This window comes from Epinephelus moara, chromosome 23, assembly GCF_006386435.1.
Source record: "Epinephelus moara isolate mb chromosome 23, YSFRI_EMoa_1.0, whole genome shotgun sequence".
NCBI classification, from domain to species: domain Eukaryota; kingdom Metazoa; phylum Chordata; class Actinopteri; order Perciformes; family Serranidae; genus Epinephelus; species Epinephelus moara.
In genome coordinates, this window is record NC_065528.1 from 13,398,811 (window position 1) to 13,421,623 (window position 22,813).

The following is a 22,813-nucleotide window of genomic DNA, read 5'->3' on the forward strand; positions in this document are numbered from 1 at the left end:
CAGGTAATGGCTGGTGGGGATTCGGTCATAAAAACCGTACATCATCTTTCTTCTGTGTGTTTCCCTCTGCCTGACAGATATATAGGAGGAGCTACATGCAGTCGTTTTGAAGAAGGTGACACAGAGTGCTGCGAGACAGACAGATCAGCAATGTCCTATCCTCACTGACACTGTTCTGCAAACAGTAACGCAATTAAAAACACTGTGCTGAGGTCAAAAAACATCCCAAACTCCCTCCTTCCCGCCATCCTTTTCTCTCCTCCCATTGGCTCGACAAACGCCCCATCAACTACTAATGCCCCTGTATCAGATACCCAGCTGATACACTGATGAAACACAACACCCACAGCAACAGCTAGAGCATTTTCCCTGGCCTTTTTTGGAAGGTTACTAGCTCGCTCTAATGGAGAATAATAGATTTGTCTATTTTGCACTAAATTTTGTCCAACAAATCAAAAATTAATGAGCTGCAAGATTAAGTACAGTTAGTGCCTGTAATGTAATGAATTGGTAATCTCAAAAGAAACATAGAAAAAAACATTAACACAGGAGGAAAAACAATAAAAATAATCATAAAATCTGATTTTCCAACTAGGGATTTCTATTAGGAGTGAGTACCAGTCACTAAAACATCTGCCTGTTGTGAGGAGACAGGACCCCGCCCTTTATCCAACGACACAACACTCTGGATAACCCCGCAGCTGATAAGCGCTGATAGGTAATTTTGGAAGAGATGAGAGGCCATTGTTCCCAAAACAGATGCTATGTCGACAGCGGGGCGAAAAACAATCCTGTAACACAAGATAAAAGCTATCTGTGATCTCATTAGAGGTGGTAATGTCAGGCTAGCGAGGTATAAAATGGCTCTGCCCCAACTATGATGACAGGGCACTTATGGAATAAGATACAGTAAAAAATGTCGAGTCATTTTTTATGTCTTTGCCCGGGTGTAGCGGAGCTGGGGAGAACTTTGCTTCTTTATTTTGTTTTTCTAAACATAGAGAAGACCCATACAATCCAGTGTACACTTACAGTATGTCTTTTACACACACACACACACGGACGCTCTCACACACTTGACCTCTCTATGGACAAGTTTACTCCGTCACGGTCACACATGCGAACAGACAGGCCTGCATACGCCGACTAACTTTCTCTGACATTCACACTCCCGCACACACACGTATGCACTCTCTCTCCATCCATTTGGATGCAGCGGGTGAGTCCTTCCCCTCCCTCTGGCTGATGGAGCGGGTGACAGGATGGTCGGACAGCACCAAGGTTAGCCAAGAACATGACCATTGTGCAAAAGGCTTGCTTTGATAAGACCTCGTTGTGCACACTGCATTGTGGGCCGCGACGGACGCCACATGCTCGTTTTAAGACACAAAGGTGAGGATTGAAAACCAGTCAAACTACACCCGCACATTTACTGCTCTGTGAGTATGAAAAAGAGAAGGAGGAAACAGAAGAAGAAGCAGCACTGCTAATTAACACTAAGGTGCTGTGTATGAGTACACCCAGCGTGCATACATTAACTCCCAGCCCTCAGCAGCCTGTTGTTTTGCACTAATAATCACCAACACGTACACTTTCCCCCCCGACAGCCGAGTGGAATGAAAATCAGAGATCTCGGCGTCATGTAATTACAAGCCGTGGAAGAATCGAGGCGTGAAAGCAAATGTGACTTCCTGGTGTGTATCTGGTTCTAACACATGAATTCAAACTATCAGGGAAGTGTTAAGAAAACTGCAAGGGTAAAAAAAAAAAATCCTCATTAAGGCAATTTTTCTGAAGTGACATGATTTTTTTTCACATTGCTGCTGCCTGGCAGAGGACACATCACCTCAAACTTTATAACATACATAAGGGACAAGTGTGGCCACTGCCCACTTCTTCCTCTCTGCATTTACAAGTAAGTGTACGAGTTCACACCCCACTTTCTCAGTCTAATCAATATTCTCTTGTTTCCAAAATATTTATAGGCAGCAACAACATTTGAAGTGATATGCGCAAAAGCCTGACATAGTTTGTTACAAATTTAAAGCTACAGTTGGTAACTTTAAAAAAATAAAAACATTTTTGTCATATTTGCTTAAACTGTCATTTAATCCAGACAGTAGCACATGAAACAGATACACTTAAAAAAAAAAAATCATGTTCCTCCTCTCACTTGTTTTGCTTCCAACAGCATTTGCGTGACTCCACCGTGGCTGAACAGAAACAACCAATCAGAGCCGAGGAGTCTCTGACGCAGCTGTCAATCATGTTGACCGCTGTTCATGAACTGCGGTCAAACTGTCAAACTAGGCAGCACTGAACAAAAATGAATCAAGATTATGTTTCTACGTTGCCTTTTCTCACTTCAAATGTGTTCAGAAATGATTTAAGTGTACTGTTTAGCTGTAAAATGAGAAGTTTGCTCCAGCCGGTGCTTTGCTTTGGCTTGACTGTTTCCAAAATGGCAGCCGGGTCATAAACTTTCTCAATTCACAGCTAAACAGTACACTAAAATATGTTGCTGGAAACATTAGAGACAAAAAACAGGCAGTGCAGTAACACAATCTTGATTTGTATTTAATCAGCGCTGCCTAGTTTGTCGGTTTGACTGAAGTTCACCTACAGTGATTGACATGATAGCATAGCATCAACCTGCCACGCATTGCAGATGAAAATTAGACTGTAGGCTAAATCTGGCACATTTACATGACTTAAGTGGTTATGTTGATTAATGTGCACGGTCCCTTTCTAAATAAAATAAACATAAACATGATTGACTGCTGTGTTAGAGTATTCCCAGCCCTGACTGGTTGTTTTGCTGACGTGCAATGGATTCCTGCATATGCCAACAGAGGCACTACGAGGAAGCAGAGGAACATGACTTTCTTAACAGAAGTCTGGACGATGTCTGGGAAATACTCTGCTTGGTTTTAGTGAGGGGTGGCACCTAGATAGAGCATGCAGAAGACAGATTACACTGCGGTCACGTAGCTGGTTCGTAATTTAGTCAACAGAAACAACAGAGTCTCTTGCTGTTCCATGAATATGTCGGACAATGACGGCGTCTGGCCTTGCTGACAGAATCTCTTCATCTCTCCAGCCATTCTTTTTCGTTTCTGTCTTTGTGTAAACGACCCTTCTTTTTTACCCACTGATAGCTGTTTTCTTCCAGTTTTCCATGAACTGCATAAAAGAAATGCCCACTCACTCGCTGTGAATTCTCCAGACAGTTACTTGCTCTATTCACACATGGGCTCAATCGGACAATACACAGACTTTGTACAAGGTAGCTGGCAAGGTCAGTTTGGTGTCTGATTTGACTGATTGATTTTAAGCTCCTCCAGGTAAGGTCAAAATAATTTCAGGTTTGCAGTGTACGTGTGAAAGAGCATTATCTGTCTCATGTACTACTGTCTGTGTGGATGTAGTAGAGTTTCATGAAATATGACAAAAACTTTGTTGTATAAAAGTAACCAACTACAACTTTAAGCCCACATAGAACAAAATAAAATACAACTTTCACTGAGTTGTTAATTTCCTTGGTTTTCCCAAAATACTTTAAGATGAAAATAAGAAAACACTTAAGTGAAGCCCATTGTCCTGCATGTCCATCGTAAAGCAGACAGCCATGCAGAGGATAGTAAATTGGAGTGTACTTTTGTGTTTGCATGAATGGTTGGTGTAGGAGGGAGAAGACAGAAGAAATGAGAAAAGATGGCTAATACAGAGAGAAGAGAAGAGAGGCAACAGGAAAGACAATAAGGAGTAAATGGAAATCAAGTCCAAATGGCAGAGCTGTGAGCAGAAAGTACTTTATGGATGGGTGGAAGGATGGATGGATGGAGGCAAGGCAGATGACTCACCATCAATCCTGCTGACCAGCTCCTCCAGGGCCTTGACTTTCCTCTGGATGCCTGGCTGGGCAAATGTATAGTTGTCCTGAGGAGAAAGAAAATCAGACAGAGTCAATATGGACCAAGGCTCTATCTACAATGGTGGAAAAACCTACAACAGCTAGTCTGCAATGTGTATTTTTTATACTTTGAGCATTTTGCTGACTCCCAAAGTGAACGAAATGCAGGAATAAAGGACTGAAATAGGCTTCAAACGCTATAGATAAATCATTACAAGCAACAACAAGCAGTGCGAAGGTCACACTGGTAAGTGGATAATACTGCTGTGAACATGAAATGACCACATAACAAAAAGAGCACGGAAAAGCAATAAAAACAAGAGCTAAGGAGATCAAGCAGATATTTTTATTATAGGAATATTTGTCACATTTCTCTGTAATTTCTCAGACAAGCTGTGAAATTGATCCCTTGTTGAGAAAACTAACACGATTAGTTTCACGTTGACGTTTTGCAGCCACTTGGCCCGAGTGTTGGTGTATCACAGCGCACACGCGAAAGGGTTTGAAAATTCACATTTTCACTTTGAAGATTCATTTTCAGAAAAGTGCAGTGGCCATTAAAGATTTGAAGCGTTTGCCAGGGCCCATTTCACACCTCACACAAAGCCTGAGGCATCTTTAAAAACAGCAAATAGAGGAAATAGGCCGCCTAACGAACACTGGCATGACAAAACAGGTGCGGCTGTGGCCCTGAAGACAAAGTAGAGTGCTGACTGTGAATGTGGCTCTAAGAACATAACGGATGAGCCGTGAATGGGTGCCGGCCTCTTATTTGGCATGAAGTGTTGGAAAAAAATATATATTCCAAAGAGCTGAAGGCTTTTATTTCACCATAGTCCCCTTCAAATAGATACTGTATTTAATCTGGACTGCATAATGTCACAAGACACACTTCTTTTAAGGGAACATCCTTGTTAGTGAAAAACACTCAAACAAGGCAATTTAACTATTTGTAATGGCATCACATCTTATGATATGAAATATGCCAATGAATGATTAAGATCTCTTATGTTTTCTTTTGGAGAGTCTCTTAAATTGTTGGTCACCCAGCAGTCTCTGGGTGCTTCTAGACAATTCTAGACAAATTCACCAAGATCAACTAATTGCTGGTGTTGTTTTTCGTGATACATGGTATCATCATGTATTGCTCATCTCTGGTCACATGTAAGGCCAAATGTAGGGAAATGGACACCATGCCTTGCATTGTCCTAAATGGTTTTAAAATCTAAGTTTAAATTTAAGTTTTAATTTGCTTCATTGAGTCCAAGAAAAGTTGCGCTACATTTCCAAAACGTTTTAACTTTTTAAAAAACACTGTGACACTCTCATGACAATTCTCTGACGACACTGTCAGACGAAATCAAAAATGTGAATTAGTCTGAATGTCTTAGTTCATTTTCGATGCTCAAATGATGTTATCAAATGGTTATCAACATGTAACAGTGCAGAGTAACCAGTCACCAGGTCCACCTGGTTTAGCTGGCCAATCATGAAACATTTGGTCGGGGCTTTGCACAAAGTGGGTGGGAACAAATAACGCAACAGTAAAATGAAAACGTTTTATGAGTTGGTATATTAAACTTTTGCCAAATCCTGTCAGAAGACATCTGTCTTTTAAAGAAAGGCTTTAGTGCAGTTGATTTTTAAAATTTTAGTGCAAATTTACCATTCAATTTGTTTAACTAACACGAACACGATTGTGGCTTCAATAGAAAGTCGCACATCAGCTTGGTTGTTTTTGAAACTGACTCAATGGCGTTTCTCTTTACGCTCTTCGTCCAAAACACATCTAGTAGTAGATAAATGGTTGTGATTGGCCAGCACATCTCCGGCCCTGAAAATCTGTTCAAAGCAGAGCAGTATCAGACGCATCTGCCAGAAAAATTAAAACATGAGCTCTCAGATTCGTCTGATTCCCACACAAGGTTTTGATAAGACAGACAGGTCGGCATTTTGAGATGTTTTATCTTCATGTTCTATTTTGGTCAACCAGCTCTGATGGAGCGGGCAGTAAGGCGACTGCAGGCTCTCCATGCTGTTTGCTTGCTAGGTGTAGCTTAACTAATGTATGCTAGCCAGTAGATGAGCCACAGTAGCAAGAAAAACTCTTATGGTGAAGGCAATCAGACCAGTATCTCCAACAACCAGTTAGCCGAGAGATTCTGTGACAAGCTTATTTTCTAAGTCGACAAGAGATGATTGAACGATGACTGACGCTGCCGACATCAAACATTTTGACACTTCTATATATAACATGATGTAATGATAATATTTTAGGGTATGACGACAATAACTGAACCTGAATATGATCACAAGAGTGGGCAGTGTCGGTTGGTTGAACTTGCAGAATACAATACATGTGAGAACAGTGCATAAGCATTTTATGTGTGCGTGTACACTCTAACACACACACACACACACACCAACGAGGATTACGTTTCCTTGAGGGGTCATTTCAGTGTGGCTGGAGAACAGCTGATGTGGCAAACTATCCAACAGATGGAGAGAGGGAGAGAGATGAAGGGAGAAAATGAGAAGGAGAAAGAGAGGGGAGAGAAAGAAAGAGAGGGGGGTGAGGGTGGGGGGGAGAAGTCATTTAGCAATAAACAGCTCCAGTTGTCCTTCAGGTTCAGCAGAACCAAGGCGTGTGTGTCCTCCTGAGTTCATCAGTGGCTGGCAGGGTAGAAACCGCATTCTCGCCTGCATTTTTTTTTTATTCCTTCGTCTATGATATCTCACACTTCTTTCATCCCTCCATAGCCTCTAATGCATCATTACTTCGTCTTCCTGCTTGTCAAGTCTATCTTAAACAAGTACATAAACTATAGTCAGATTGTTGAACTGGACAGGGAGATACATCAGATGATATCAGCTTATTAGATATATTAGTTAGGGATGGGCATTTTAAGTAATTTCCATATTCGAGAACTCACATTAAATTATTATAGAGTACTCAAGTATTTGCAAAAGAAAATCTAATGTTAGAATACGAATGTAAATTGGCCAACAATGGAAAAAAGTGCAATTGGAAATCGAATTAATGAACAACCAGCCTTCAATTAGCCTATTAAACCATAAATTCTACATGAGAAAAATCAGTAAACTTTCTGTTGCTGCTGTTACATAGGTTACACACAGCACTTAAGTACCAAGCTAACACAGCAGCAGTGACTAACATCTGACACCTTGTTTAATGATCATAAGAAACTCACACCAACACTGAAACATCTCAATTCTGTTATCAAACCTGTGAGAAACCATTAGGTCAGCGGTTCCGAACTAATGGGTTGCAGTCCAAAAGTGGGTTGCAGGTGGTCGCAAGTGTCTCGCAAATGTGTCTGGTTTGTAAACAGCACTTTTTTTTTTTTTTTTAAGTACAATGATTTTTTGGCACATAGCTTTTATTTTAAAGTGCCATTTCCTGCTGTAGAGTGAGTGATAAATGTACGGCTACTTGACAGAGACCGCTAACTAGCTCAACGACATGGCCGAACACAAGCATGATGCTGAACGTATTAAACTGTGTGGATCTTGAACTAATAAGAAATCTGGACCCCGTGGCTGGACCAGTTGGGAGTCACTGCATTAAGCAGCGTTGGCTGTGTGATGCTAACAGTTAGCCCTGCCACTGTGGTTCTGAGTGTTTGTGCAGACAGACTCTCACTAACTGTCCTTGGTACGGAGCTCACACTCCTGCAGCAGCAGTCTCATGAAAAACAGAGTGCGTCAGGGGGGCTGAGCGTGATTACTCTGTATGTTGAACAAATACTGACGTCCTAATCAAGTAGTCGAGTACTCTTGCCCATCTATGATATTGGTATGGGTGTGTATGTTGGGTGCTAGGTATCAAATTATTGCAGCACAGAAATTCCAACTAAGTCTAACGTGATTTAGAAATGACGCTTGTTGACCAGAGTGCAGACAAGTTTTAACAGTAGAATGTCTCATTCAGTATATATCTTAGACACAATTAAAAATGTATTTAGTTGAATGAGTATTTGTGTTTTAGTAAATTACATCTGGCATACTGTAAATGTTTCTGGGTTTTTTCACTCCCAAATATCAATACAAGTCTCAAAAATCCGTTATAGGGTAGACCACAACATCAAGGCATCTTTGTCTGATATCAAAACAATATTGCAGCAAACCCAAGAAGCTTAGATAAGATTGTCTACAGCCTGTGAACTTTCACTCTTTACAGGCCATTTCACCAACTGATTGGGTGCACATGTACGTGTTTTGAAGATGATCAAATGAGATAACGACCATTATGACCAAAAAAGTTTCAGAAACTCATATCTTCAGTTCTTCAAGCTACAGTAAATTACTGTACTTTACTGACATTAATTGAAGAGTAGAAATGACTCATTTTTGTGGACTTCTTTTTTTGTTTTTACCTTGTTTTCCCCAAAGACACCTGTCAGGTTACGTATCCATCTCTTCTCCAACACTGTTTTTGGATTCACACATTTCTGCTCCATCTCCCATCGTCTCCTCTGTTCTACCCTTGTTATTTGTCAATACTATATTTGTACATCGTCTCCATATTAGGTCACAAGCTTCTCCACCTCTCTGGCTCTCTCCCCTTTCACCACCCAGGTGTTAATGTGGTTAGGTGCTAAGCTAGTGTGAGGGCCAGTGCAAGTAATTACATTTGCATTATTGAAGCTGCTGGCTTTAATCAACTGCCCTTCTCTCTTTCTCTCTGTCTTTCTTGTAGCATTTCTATACCTCAGTTCTATACGTGCTACTCAATCCTCTCTACCCATAACAATTGCTCACATTCTCTTTCTTCTTTATTCTCCGTCAGTCTCTTTATTGCTTTTCAATCAGTTTTATTCTCACACTTATTCTCCCTCTTTATTTTGTCTCTCGGTCTTATACAGCTACAGTATGTCTCGCACTTTGTTCATTTCATATCTTTCTGTCTGGCTGACTTCACATTCTTGCTCATCTCCATCTCTTTAACTATCTATATGTCTGTCACAATCTCACCCCTCAACCTGTAAAATGATTGCTTGTACGGAGCACAAAGTTTGTTGTTGTTGTTAAAGGTATGACTCGTCATTTCTTGAGCATTGGTGATTCAGTATAGTCTGTTTTGGTTTTTTAGCGTTTATATTTCCATCCCTTTACTTTTTATATCTTACCAGTGAAACATACCCTGCCACACGGAGAGTTATACTTTTATTTTCTGGCAAAATAAACAGCGGTATGTCTGGTCGGAATGGAATGAAGAGGAGAGCGGTGAGATAATTAGACGACTGAGGAGACAAAGAGCCTGTTAACACCTGGTATTAACGTGTTTCTATGATCCGAACAAAAGTGGACAGTCAGGACACATGGCCATTCACACCTGTGTCTATCAGGTGTCTTCGGCTGACACATTTCATACTGCCTACGTCACCAATGCTAGAAGGTCAGAGGGCCCTGCGCAAAGTTATTACATCCTCATGTTAAGCCCAGTTTAGACCAAAGATTCGCGACAAGACAAAACTGTTCTAAAACGTCACAGAAGAAAGTTGCAGAGGTGTGAACTGGCCCGTTTCAACTGTACTGAAGGCAGCTGATGGTGGTGCCTCAGCTTGTCAATTCGCCAGCCGCTGGTTTTAGAACGTAAGGCATGTCACCTGTTTCAACAGCCTATCAGCTTGTAGTGAAGTCCGCTGGCCAAGTCAAACTGTCCACAGACGGCGAGTTTGCTTGTTGTGGCATTCTGACAACAGCCTCCATCCTCATTTACATCCCTGCGGCTGTTGACACATATGTTGGCCTCAGTCCTCACAGTGTCTCGGTGTTGGACAGTGGATCGCTGCTGCTGCTGCTCGCTGTACAGTATGTATGCATCTAACACACACACTCATTTACTGATTAATCAGTGCAGGTAATTTAAATTGTTGTGGCGTATTTTTTATGAATATGGTTCATCTGAAGCTCAGGTTGTTTTGTTTGTTTTCTCTGTTTCATCACAACTAGAAATGCAACTATAGCAAGTATCTCACTATCAGTATCCTCATTCATATTTTAATTAATTAAAAGTATTTAATTATATTCAGCTGCAAAATAAGCCTGACAAGCTGGAAATTAGAACAGAAGTACAGAGAGTTGTTGCTACAAAGACGATACACCGTCTCGTTTTGTCGCATTGGTGTAAACTGGCAGGTTTCCAGAGGACCAGCGCATTGCAAGTAGTTTCAAGTTTCAACCCGTCTCCTTGTGAATCTTTGGTCTGAACTGGGGTTTAGCAGTTGTGTCGATACAGCTGGAGATACCACTATGAGAAGAATCCAACATGTCTCCTTCTGAAGCAAAACACAGTGGATCGTAATGCAAAAATTCATCCAACTCATCATAAAATGGGCAAGTTATAGAGTGTTAGCTTGCTTTCACCAAAACAACCACCATGCTCTGCACTAAAGAAACATTGTTGGAGACACATGAGAATGCATTAGGGTTTACGAAAGAAAAGATATGTGGTCAAATGCATCCTAGACCACCTTGTCAAGTGGTTCAAGTGATTGGATCACAATGTCTCAATTTAAACTTGAAGTGAGAGCTGTCCACTTGTGATCAAATCACCCAAGGTGCCTGTTGATAACCAGGTTTCAACAGAGCCAAAGTTAAAGAACTGAAATTTATCACTCAAACTGAAACACTGTCGTCTTTTAAGATCCCTCTAAATGTAGCACCCTTGAAACAGAACGTGCAAAGCAGATTTATGGAATGTTTTTAAATTTCTCATTGTTGACATCTATGTTCTCTGGTTTCTTTGCATCACCAACTGAGTTGAATAGCATGAAGCAAGGGGCAGAAAATCCATCCATCTATCAACAGTATCCATCTAGGTGTCAAACATACGGCCAAGGGACTAGAACCGCTCCCGCCAAAGGGTCCAATCTGGACCTCTAGATGAATTTGACCTCATGTTGATGCACATGCGAAGGCTGAGAGGTTTCAGGAGAGGCTTTCCACTCTAACCAGAGTACAGTTCTCTGAAATAACAATAAGTACTTTCTGTGGTCATATTTAAAGATATTGAACATTGTGCAAAGTATTGTATACAAAAGAATCTGGATCAGACTTCTGTCTTTAAACAATATTAGTGGAGCCCCGCTGCTGAGGCACTGACAAAACTCCAGATTGTAAGGCAACGGATGACATAATCTGCTTCTTCAATACCTCCCCTTTTCAGAATGAAAGAAAAATTTGAAGGGGTTGATATTTATAGGTTATTATGCAGTGGTTTTACTGGTCCGGTACACTTGAGATAAAATTGGGCTGTATGTGGCCCCTGAACTAAAATTAATTTGACACCCCTGATCTACACTTTAAGAATATGTTCTTTCATTGTTTCATTTAGGTCAGTTTTTATGATAAAGACTTGTTTTTTAATATAATTCTTTTGTGCTACTGTGGTTTTTCTACTTTTATTTTTCTAAAAGCAAAAGGACTTGCACATGTAACCGCAACCAGATGTAAAAAAAGACGGTAATGCATTTGAGGGTCAGGAGGTTTTGAGGACTCTTGTCTGTGCTTTCAGATTCTTACCTCTGTTCCTCACTTATATCTCTTCTTCCATCCTCTACCACCCCCTCTCTTTCTCACTTCTCCTTGTACTCCTTCTTTTACCCTCTCCCATTTTAATTGAATTCCCACATTTTCTGTGTTTCTATCTTATTTCAGTCTAAAACTTGCTCTGTTCCTCTCTACTTTTTCATTTGAATCCTTCAACTTCTTCCCGTCTCTGTCTCATTTTTTCCTTTATCAATCTCTCGCTCTTCTCCTCTGCCACCTTCTGCTCTCCATTTCCTCGTCTATTTTCATCACTTTGGTGGTGCTAATGAGGCTAGACTTGACTAAGTGTTGTGAACATGCTATTATGTGTCTTCTGCTTTGTTTTGTTCCCTGGTGTTTCATTTTGTTCCATGCTGCACTGGATTTTATTCTGTGACTGATTGTTGTTTAGTCAGATCAGTTTTTTTTTCCTTGAGAAGCATTTATGACGTGGGTAAGACATTAATATAAATGTTGTCATTGTTCTGATCTTTCTCCGCTTCTTCTGCATATTTATATCTTTTCTTTCATTTTTCTCTTTTTATCTCACCTCCTCCCTTCTTCTCCATAACACTCCTTTCCTTCTCTCCACCTCTCGCCTGCTTTATTCCTTTATCCCGTTTTCTATTTTCTCCCTTCTTATGCCCGCCCTCACTCACTTCCTCTCTTTGTCAAATCCAATATGTCGGATCTTTGATCAGCTGAGGCAACAGGAGGAAATCAACTCTCACTCCTTCATTATTCATACATTCTCCTCTTCTCCCGCCATCTGTCCATCCGCTACATCTGACCCAGCAAGTAAGTGCAACTGGCCCGTTTCACCCACATGAGCGAGCAGACACGCGGCGCACAAACACGAAATCAGTGTCTCTCTTTCGCGGCCAGGTGTCAACAGCCTCTCGTTCTCTCCTTCTTTGTTCACTCCGTCTCCCTCTCTCCCTCTCAGTCAGCTGAATCAATAGCTCCTCTTCACCTCTCAGTCCATTCTATTAGAGACAACAATAGCTCCACGCTGGACTAAGATTGCCTCCTATTGTGGCACCGGATGTCTATCAGCGAGTTGGACAGAGCCAACACAACAACGCTGCGATGGGTATGTGAACGTGTGAGAGAGAGAAAGAGACGTAAGGACGGAGAAGAGAGAGAAAGAGGGAGAGATGACAGGTCAAGATAAAGGGCAGACAATAAACTGAAGGACAGGGCAACGATCTGTCATTCGGTGTGTGTATGTGTGTGTGTGAGAGGACCAGAAAGTGATTGCATGAGAGAGATGACAGGTTGAGATAAGGCGTAGACAAAGGTGGAGACAATTATGGTTGTTCAGAGCTACAGGAGGATTGGCCAGATTTCATTCTGTTGCTTTCAAGTGTTTTTGTGTGAACATCTCTGGCCTAGTTTGAGGGCAACAAACTTTAATGTGTATTGGCAGCACACAAAGGTAAAGTAGTACTCAAGTTTGAGACACAGCGGGACAATTGGTGAAGTTGATGGCAAAGGACTAAAAGCAGGGTTAGTAAATAGAAAACTGAGCAGGGCTGGGTTTCAAACCTAAAATCTTTTTGGGTACTGACCAAAAATGTGACAGCTCTGTGAAGTTCTACGTAGAAGTTGCAGAGGTTTGAGCTAAATGCTAATGCTAAACAGGTATAATGTTCATCATGTTCGGCATCCTAGTTTAGTGTGTCAGCATTCTAACATTTGCTACTTAGCACTAAACCATAGACTGTATAAAATAATGGACCTACCTACTGTGACAACACTCACTGGTTTGTGGACTCCTGTTATGAAGTCTTGAGTTTGGCATTTCAGCCATCGCCATCTTGGTATTTTTGGAGCCACAAGTGACCAAATTCGGACAAAGGGGTGGAGCTGTGGAGGAGTGAGGGGTGAATCTGACTCATCGACTGAAGCAACGCATTGCATTGTGACAGCCTATCACTCAAGTCGCTCCACACTTAAATATGCCTGACTTTAAATCTAATAAAATGTAATTGGGCGAGTTTAAAAAAAAAAAAATCACCCCCCTACAGTTGTCATGAGCCACAGACCCAGACTGTAAACATGTTTATTTCTATTGTAATGTTGGGCATTTTAACATTGGGATCTATGGGGAATGACTCACTTTTGGAGCCAGTCTCAAGTGGCCATTTTCGGAACTCCTGTCTAGCCCTGTTTTCACTTGACACTTTGGGTATGGTACCTTTGGAACCAAAAGTAACCCTTCAGAACTGGTACCTAGACCCTGGGTCTGCTTCACATTTCCACCGCAAATAGTACCCTTAAATATGGGCGGTGTTATTGTCACTCACTGCTCCGTCAAGCACCCATTGCATTTCCTTAATACCGGTGACCCAGAGGGAAGTTCCCACCTCATTTATTGTCCACAGAACAACGTTGCATGCCGACATTTTCAGAACAAAATAAAACAGGCTGCAGTGAGAGTTTCTCTCCATGGGATATTTAAAAATCGTGGGTTTTTGTGAGGTTTGTTAGGGGTAGGGTTGATGGACATGTCATTGGGTATTTGGTTATAAACTGAAGTTCTGCACAATTAAAAAGTTTAACTGCATGATGACACAAGAAAAAACCTTGATAGAATCACCAAGTAGACTGCAAAACACCCTGAGGGGGACATCAATATGTGTGCTAAATTTAATGGCAATCTACCCAGTCTTTGTTGAGACCTTGAAAATAAAAAATTCAACCTTTTGGTGGTGCTAGAAGAAGAGTCAGTGGATCACCAAAGTCATTCATCCTCTGGGGACCATGAATATCTGGCCCAAATTTCAAAGTTGTTGAGATATTTCAGTCTGGACCAAAGTGGTGGACCGTCCAACTGACACTGCCATCCCTTGAGGCACAATGCTGGCATGGCTAAAAATTCAAGCACCAAAACTGGCACTAAATGCTTGCCCAGATTTCTAAGATTTCTAATCCTCTTAACTTGTTCTTTGGTGAGACAGTTTCAGATATAAACCATAATTTTTGCCAATAACTAATTTCAGACTCTTTTTACAGCTGCTTATGTATCGAACCAACTGAATGAAAAAAGAAATGGAATTTTGCAGCTTTTTATAATTCTAACATTCAGGTATCAAGAAAAGTATAGTTTCAGTAAATGACAGAAACTATCAGCAACTTTCAAATACCCAGCCTCAGTGTACCCAAAACACTACATCACAAACCGCTATTACAGCCGAACACATTTATTACAATTATTACACTATAGTTCATCACAACCTTGTTGAGATCGAGCCACCACAAATTCAAACATATCACTCCATTACTGTGCCCATAGTTGGGTAATGATGGACAGTGGGGACGTGTCATATAAACACTGTTTATTTTATTTATTTCCCTCTCTGCGACCATTAATGTTTACAGGTCTTTATTGTAGTCTCTGCGACCCACAGGTGATCATTTAAGTGGGTCCCCAAAAAAATTCTCTTGTGAAAAATTGTAGTGTTTGTTGTTATAACTGTGGTTATATTCATATATGTTGAAAATGTATCTGAATATTAAACAAATAAAACCCCATATCTGGCAACTTAATTGACAAAACCATAGATTCTACATGTATCTTTATATTCAGTTAATGTGCAAAACATTATACAAAAGTCACATCTTGAGTATATAGAGCACCAAAATCATCTACCCAGTATTAAGTAAATCAAATGTAATATGTTATAGTCCATTAAAAAAGTAAATAAGCTACTGTATGACTGAAATACTTCAACAATTTAAGAAATATTCTTGTTCTGATTTTTCCCCTGCACAATAAAGAATCCATTGTGTCATTATAGACATGAGTGAATACAACATTTGCTGTCACCGCAGATGTTGTGACGCATATTTTAAATTCTGGCACATTTTATGAACAAAAAATATAAAGTTACTGTCTACAGACGGCCCTTGGGGACCTCCGTGCCCTGCCACCGACACCGCAGCCTTAGCGCACAGAGCTTCAGAAAGCCGGGAATGAGGGCATCCGTGTGGGCAGGGAGGTGTCGGATCTGTGCAGAGCACGAGAACAAAAGCACCAACACATAACCGACAGTATGATAACAACTCCTAAAACACAAGATTCGCTAGATAGATAGATAAGAAAATAAGTAAAGTCATGCCATGCCACAGTTTCCACAATTTGTTGTTCAAATTTAGCACTATTGGAGAAAATATCAGGGACGCATCGATTTTAATGCATCAGGGACACAGGATGCATACCTAGCAACATCCCTGTGTGACTGCACAGTCATGCTTTGTTTCAATATCAGCAGACATACTGAAGAAGCTAGACGCCTGTATTTTTTAAGAGGTGAGGGAAAGCTCGGCTGTAAAAAGCCTGTCAAAAGGTTCCTCCTATCCCTACCCCAATTACAGAAACCGTGTTCTCATACATGTGACATTTAGGAAACCAGGTCAGCGCAGTGTAACCTTGCTAATGTGAATGTAAATGCACAACTGTTCCTTAGTCTGTCTCTTGGACACTTAACTCCGAGGAGAACACAGAGTCGGACATCTCTTTACACATAAGGAAAGATCTTGTACATCTTCAACACCTCCAAATTGCCTTATTCATAGCGTTTTCGTTATAAAGCGGTCTGTTTCCCGAAGAGCAAACCAATAACGATTACTTAGAGCGGCAAATGTAAAAGCTTTTTTGTTATATCGCAAGGAAGTAAGTGTCTCGGAGAGTTAACCAGCACTTTGAGACTGCCTTGGTGCATGAATTGTGGTATATAAAGAAACCTGCCTTGACTTACACGACCCCTAACGTGATCAACACCACTCGCCCCTCCGCTAACAATATTTTCATCCGGCATAAGGTTGCACACTCTTTCCTTTATGCCATTCTTATTACATAAATGTCTCCTTCCATCCTTCCTGCGCCTGATTCTCCCGCCTCAGCCTTTATTCTAACCTCTCCCCCCCAGCAGCTGTTACTGCCTCCATCTCCACTGACCTGCATGTAAGCCTGCTTGGCGAACATGAGATAACTTAATCCGTAAAAGAAAGAGAGATGAAGAGGAGGGAGGTATGTATGACTAAGAATTCCTGTAAAAAAATAAATATAAATATAGAAAGACAAAGGTGGAGGTGTTAGGTCTAAGTTGTTATCGAACACTGGCTACATTTACATGCACACCAATAAGGCTTGGAAGTCAGACAATACAAACACATGTACAAACAAGCTGTCAAGCATCACACACACACACACCAGCTGGCAGATCACTCCTCCCGTGTTTGTGTGAGCGTGTGTGTGTGTGTGTGTAGGCGGTGGATTGAGTGACAGCCCAAGGTGACAGTAGGGAACCCTTGGGGGAAACCAGAACAGGACACGGCGTCTGGTTTGCTCTGGCTACCGTCTGCTAGACGTCGGTCCTCGGACCCCTGTTCCCATCCGAGGGAGAGCTCAACTCGAGCTGGCACCGCGGAAACAGATGGTTACCTTGACAATGAGCAGGCGCACTCCGATTGGCTCGTGCTCCAAGGGAGGGGCTGCGGGGCCGCTCAAGACGTGGAGCAGCAGGAGAGGGAGCTGTTGGCCGTTTAATCCTTGAGTGTTCTAGATTAATTAATTGCTGTTTATTCATCTTGTTGGTGACTCAACTGCAGAGGGGTTTATAAGTTTTTGTTAGGATTATTTTTTAGGCTTTTTTGCCTTTATTGGATCATGAAGAGGGGGAGAGAGACGGGACAACATGCAGCAAAGGACCTCAAACCTTTGAGGAGTATTATAAAGTGTGTATATTTGTCCAAAATTGTTGCATGTTTAATAATTAATACAACCTCACATTGCGCCAATTACGTCAACACACTGACTCTGAAACTTCTGTCTGTCATTAAAGTTTTCGGAACAGGTTGGATATTTGAGTAGAACGATAAAATGCATCAAAGGCTTCTGTGCGTAACAATTTTAAATTAGATGATAGATTAGAAAAAACGCATACGAAAAATATTCTTGGTGCGCAAAGGCTTTTAGAAGCGTATACCACTGAAAACATGCCAAAGAATATTCTTGCAAGGCCATCTGTTAAACATTTAAGCCATAACATTCCTGGAAATAACAGAATGAATATAAACATCCTTGATGTTCTCCACTCTGCAGCTATAAATAAGAAGGACACTGAAGTTGAATTAAAGGCTACAACTGTGTGTCTGATGAATAATATCAACATTTCCTTCCAAGTTTGCAGCAGACGGGCACATTCGAACCCAAAAAAAGGGTCAGAGACATTTTCCTGTTGGACCCCCATTTGTCAAGACTGCCGTAGAAATATAATAAGTTCAGATCCCAGGGCGAAATTACATTTCTCAAAGTTAGGTCCTGGACTGGAAAAATGCATTTAAGAGCCCCTGCTGTAAAAAGGCATATCTGCAGAATTAACATAAAAGGCAGGTTTTCATCTGCTGGCTTTAAAACTGAGAGCCCTCGGGGGTGTGCTGGCGGAATAATGGACTTTTTAAACTTTTTGACTTCATTTCCCTCCCAGGGCATGGCAGGTAAGACACTGGCTCACTGACAGCACATAGGCGCTACACACTGAGCTGCAGAGCACTTTCAGCTGTCTATAGCGGTAAAATTTGACATAGATTAAATTACCGAGGCTTTAACTGACTGTTTTTTACTGCAGAGGTTACTCATATATTATGGTTTGAGATGAACAGAACATGTTTAAATCAACAACACGATATTGGGCAGAGATGACAGTTCCATTTAAATTCATTGAAACAGGCAGACGTGGAACCATTTTAACAAGTTAAATTAGCCAAGTTAGCCAGAGGCGCTGTCCAATTTAGCACAGTACAAGACTAATTGGCTGCCAGAGAGACTGGGGTAACATTGGGGTCAACTTAACAGAGGTGTGTCTCAAATGGGTAGACGTACTGATCTGTAGAACTTCCATTACTTTTTTATCCATTTATTTTATATTTAGAGGTAGAGTGTCATGGCTAAAAGCACTTTAATGGATCACATGGCTGAATAATCACCAACAATAATAAACACGGGCACATTTGAACAGGACTGCTGTGAACCTTTCCAGCCCAGTAGCTCGGGTAGTTCAGCCATGTTTTTTGATCATGTCAGACTGAGATGTGGCCACCGTGTGCGCAGCCTGTTTGATGTGTAAATGGGGTTGTGGAGAGCTGTGTGCTGTTATCTTGTTGATCCTGTTGTAAACACACACACACACACGCGCACACACACACACACACACACACACGCTCGTCCACTTAACAGCGCCTCAAAGGTCATGCCAGGACAGGACAAAGGCTGTCTTCACTCATTTAGCCCCGAAACTGTCACTCACTGTCTGCTAAAGCAATGGGAGGGGAAGTGTGCAACATGTTGTGCTCGTGTGTGGGTGTGAAGTCCTGGATTGCAGCCTAGACAACAGCTTTAATTTCATCAATAATACACACTCACAAAAATGTTGTTCTACAGTCACTAGCCATTAAAAAAGGGGGACCCAAAGATGTAGCACTTCCCAACATTTTTGTGCTTTGGAAGTTTGAGGATTAACAGAAAATAAAAAAGTTATTTGTATGTGTCGCTCTGATTTTGACAAGACCTTTGCTTGGGATCGACTGATTTTCATAAAACAGATAGCTCTAGTCATTGATTATGATAAGCTCAGCCACATTCAAAGCCACTGTAAAATACTCCATAAAGACACAGCTGTGACTGCATTACAATTTCAGTATTACTGCACCAATTAGTCAGCTTTTTCTTCCATTTTCATGAAAATGAACGTGTGTATTCAACACTGGAAAACCCACTAAAAACAGACGCTAAGTCTCCTTTCCCATTGCCAGGAGATCAAAGCTAAAAACACAGCTCTGGAGCAGATGAGCATATCTTTACGTTTTGTTTTGTATTTTTACAGGTTAATGAAGAGTAGAAAGCAGCATCATGGCCAGTGACAATGTTACGGTGGTTACTTCTTTTTATAATGCTCTTACCTATTCAGTCTCTATTTCAAACTTAGTGCAGAGTTATTTTGCATGACGTTTGAGCACAGCTTGGACTGATTTTGTGGTGGTGCGTCATTGCATCTCACTGGTAAAGCAGCTAAAATATGCGCGTTCACCCAGGTGTGGATAGGAGTATTGCAGAATCAATTGACCCTGGTTTGAATGCCAAGTGGAACCTTTCCTATTACATACAAAAGCAAGATGGTAGCAGGTGTTAGTGGGCTCTATTGTCATATCGCAACAGAGCTAAAGAGGGCAACTGCCAACTGAAGCTCGAACCATTTATCAGCTGCCAGGTTGAGATCTGTCAGAAGTACGCAACACTGTCGTTCTGTGAATGCACACAAAAACACGAAGATGCAGCAAAATAAACAAAGAGAACCTGTGCGGATTTATGTGTGAGCAGCAATGGATTCCACGATGTCCTGTCGCTTCGTTGGAGAAATACCTGTCGTTACTGCCACCCAATCCACCAACCCTCTATCTTCATCCAACGCGGACAAACTACACCAACTTTCCATGGTAAGATAAGCATGTATCTTAAGCTAGTTTGCATGTTTTTATTTGTAGCCTATTATGCTCACTTTTACCTTTTATCTATGTCGTCGATCGCTAGCAATATCATTTTTGTTACAGTGTAACTTGGTTATGAAGCCAGTAACCAGAAATTCCCATGGCTCATGTATGTTACCATGACCATCCAAGCGCACTTCATTCCTAAACATTCACACAGAAACTGGCAAGCCACCAAGAAAAAGACAATGAGGCTATTGACCGATATCGTCTCCTATTGATCACAGGCCCCTCGATTGAATCCAATTGAAATTGCATTGTGGCAGACTTGTGATATCATCAAATATTGTACAGTTGTCCAAAGAATCAATATGATACTATATCATGATGAAACTTGCGATTTACACCTCTCTTAGGTATATTAGAGCCCATTGGGGTAAACCTCTGTGGCTCCATGTTGCCAAGAATTCATAAAGCACCCAGCAATCTCCACTGTGTCTGTGTGTTGCTTGGCAACCACTCTGCTAATTGTTGCTGAAGAACTTCATTGCTTGGCAGAGGAATGATTATTTGGTTATTGAATTATGCACAACACACAATATACGAATGACTATTTATTAATAAATGATTGCACTTTTTTGTTGCTGCGCTTCTTTATGAAACATTGCTAGGTATATATGGTAATAGTTTTATGACAGCAATAAGCAACTTTAAGCCGTGGTTTTCCACTCCGTGTCGCCCCTTAGCTGTCCTCAAATCACTGTACAACATGCCTTGTGTGGCTGATTGCTTAACTCTAACCCATGTACGTCTTATCCCAGCCTGCTCCTTCAGAGGAGGGGGCTGCAGTGCTGCCAATTAAAACAGCAGCTCATTAGAGAAGCCGCTTAAGTGAACTGACAGCCAAAATAGCCTGTTCACTTTTAGGTGGGAGAGAGGCGGTTAATGGCCAATTTACCGTATTAAAAATAAAGAAAACTTTCAAAATTATTTCCACTGTACACCAGGTAATTATACAAGATTGCAGGAAAACCACACCGGCTGTGTTTCATGGATGGAAACACAGCTTTTTTTCTTCACAAACTTCCCCAACCATGCGTTCAAACCTCCCATTTGTGACTCCGCTCTGCACTGTGATGCAATTAAACTCTTTCTAATATTTTACACAAATTGGTCCAAAACAAGTGGATACCAGTGTGTCACCAGTTCCAGCAGATACTGGTTATATACTGGACGTATAAGGTGCTTAAAAGGCAGTGAGCAAATGTAATTGCGTGGGCAGACTCCCTTTCTCTGTAACCCCCAGACCTCCACCTTCAGGCCCTCAGTTAAGTGTAATAGTGTATAGTGGATGTGAGAGGGTTTGAGACGAGGTCAAAGCAAGGATCACCAACTAATTACGGTGCTGAGGCACTCAGCCTCCGTCAGATTGTTTAGAAAGCATTAGGGGGGAAACATGGGCTTCCCTGGTGCATTGCACGTAATTAGTTTGGAGCCAAGGTCACAAACAAACACAAGTGCGGGGACAAACAACATCCGTACACTTGCGAAAGCATACACAAAGACACACACTCTATTCTTCTCTCTTACTTCCTCTGCTCTCGAGCTTCTCTCTGTCTTGCTCTCTCAGGGGCAACAAGGCACGGCGTCTATTAATTTCCTAAATGAATAGCCGACCAATTGATAGTTATTTATGGATCATCACACTTTATGCACAACACATGCTCCTTACTATTAATTACCTTTAGTGTGGGACTAGGAGATATATTGAGTTTCACAATATTGAGTATGTTTTAAATGCCCAGATGTATTAACGGGATGTCTACAGGTATCAGACACTTACATTTAATGCTTTTTAAGACCTTTTCAAGATAATTTACGACTGATTTTTGGACTGATAACTTCTTATTCAAGCACTACTGGTATAAAGCAAGTATAAAGGTACATAGTATATTTATGTGGCCCCATGAAGAGGTAGGTTTTATGTAGGAACATGGTTATTAGAGTAAGTTAGATTCATCTGCATTTTGCCAACAGGTAAGTGCAAGTATAAAGAAAAAGGCAGTATTGGGTTCAGTTGTAGGTTTATAGATTTACAACAGAAATATGGACTTCAATGCAGAAAATCTTAACTCATTTTGACATTAAGAAAATTAAAAGATGGATATATAAGAATAAGAAAATAAGAAAACGTTGGATGCAATTGAGATCTCACAAAGTCAAATTTAAGTCCATTTAATGACCTTTAAGGCCTAATATTTAGAAAATTGAAGACTTTTTAAGGACCTGCAGACTAGAGCTTAGATTCTCTGCCCGTGCCCTGAACCCGACCCAACCCGTAACTTTCCGCCACTATTCTCGGGCTCGGACAGGTTGGGCTCTGGGGGGGAGGGGTGCGGCCACTGTCTGCGCACATTTGAGTTGTGGACGGTGACAACGTGTGTGTCGACTTCGTCGAGTTTACCAAGTGCAGCGCGATGCTGGTATATGACAGCAAAAAGACGGGGACCTCGACACTTAAGAGGCACATGACGAAGGCTTGCCATGGAAAGAAAGACGAGAGTCAGCCTTCAATGTCCATGTTCGTATCGTCAAAAAATGTCTGGTTTAAACCGGGCTCGGACTCATAATTACAGTTTAAGGGCCGGGCCAGGCCGGGCTCAGATAGAACATGCACGGGCTTGGGTGGGGTCGGGCTGGATCTTTTGGGCCCGATCTAAGCTCTACTGCAGACACCCTGATTAAACAACGTAAACAGATATTAGGCTGTTGAAACCACTTCTCTCAATAAAACTTCATGTCAACATCAAACTACGGGTGTTTTTTTTTTTATCCCTAAAACACTAATTTCCATAA

The 22,813-nt window shown here is 41.3% G+C and overlaps 1 protein-coding gene across 2 annotated transcripts in view; it reads right to left on the reverse strand.

Moving 5' to 3' along the window:
• The window catches only part of tbc1d22a (TBC1 domain family, member 22a), a 205,482-nt gene that overhangs the window by 77,880 nt on the left and 104,789 nt on the right, over positions 1 to 22,813 (reverse strand). For both annotated transcript variants that reach the window (XM_050036699.1, XM_050036700.1), the window contains exon 11: positions 3,864 to 3,939. In XM_050036699.1, coding sequence (XP_049892656.1) covers positions 3,864 to 3,939 — 76 coding nt within the window. The remainder of the gene's footprint in view (positions 1 to 3,863; positions 3,940 to 22,813) is intronic.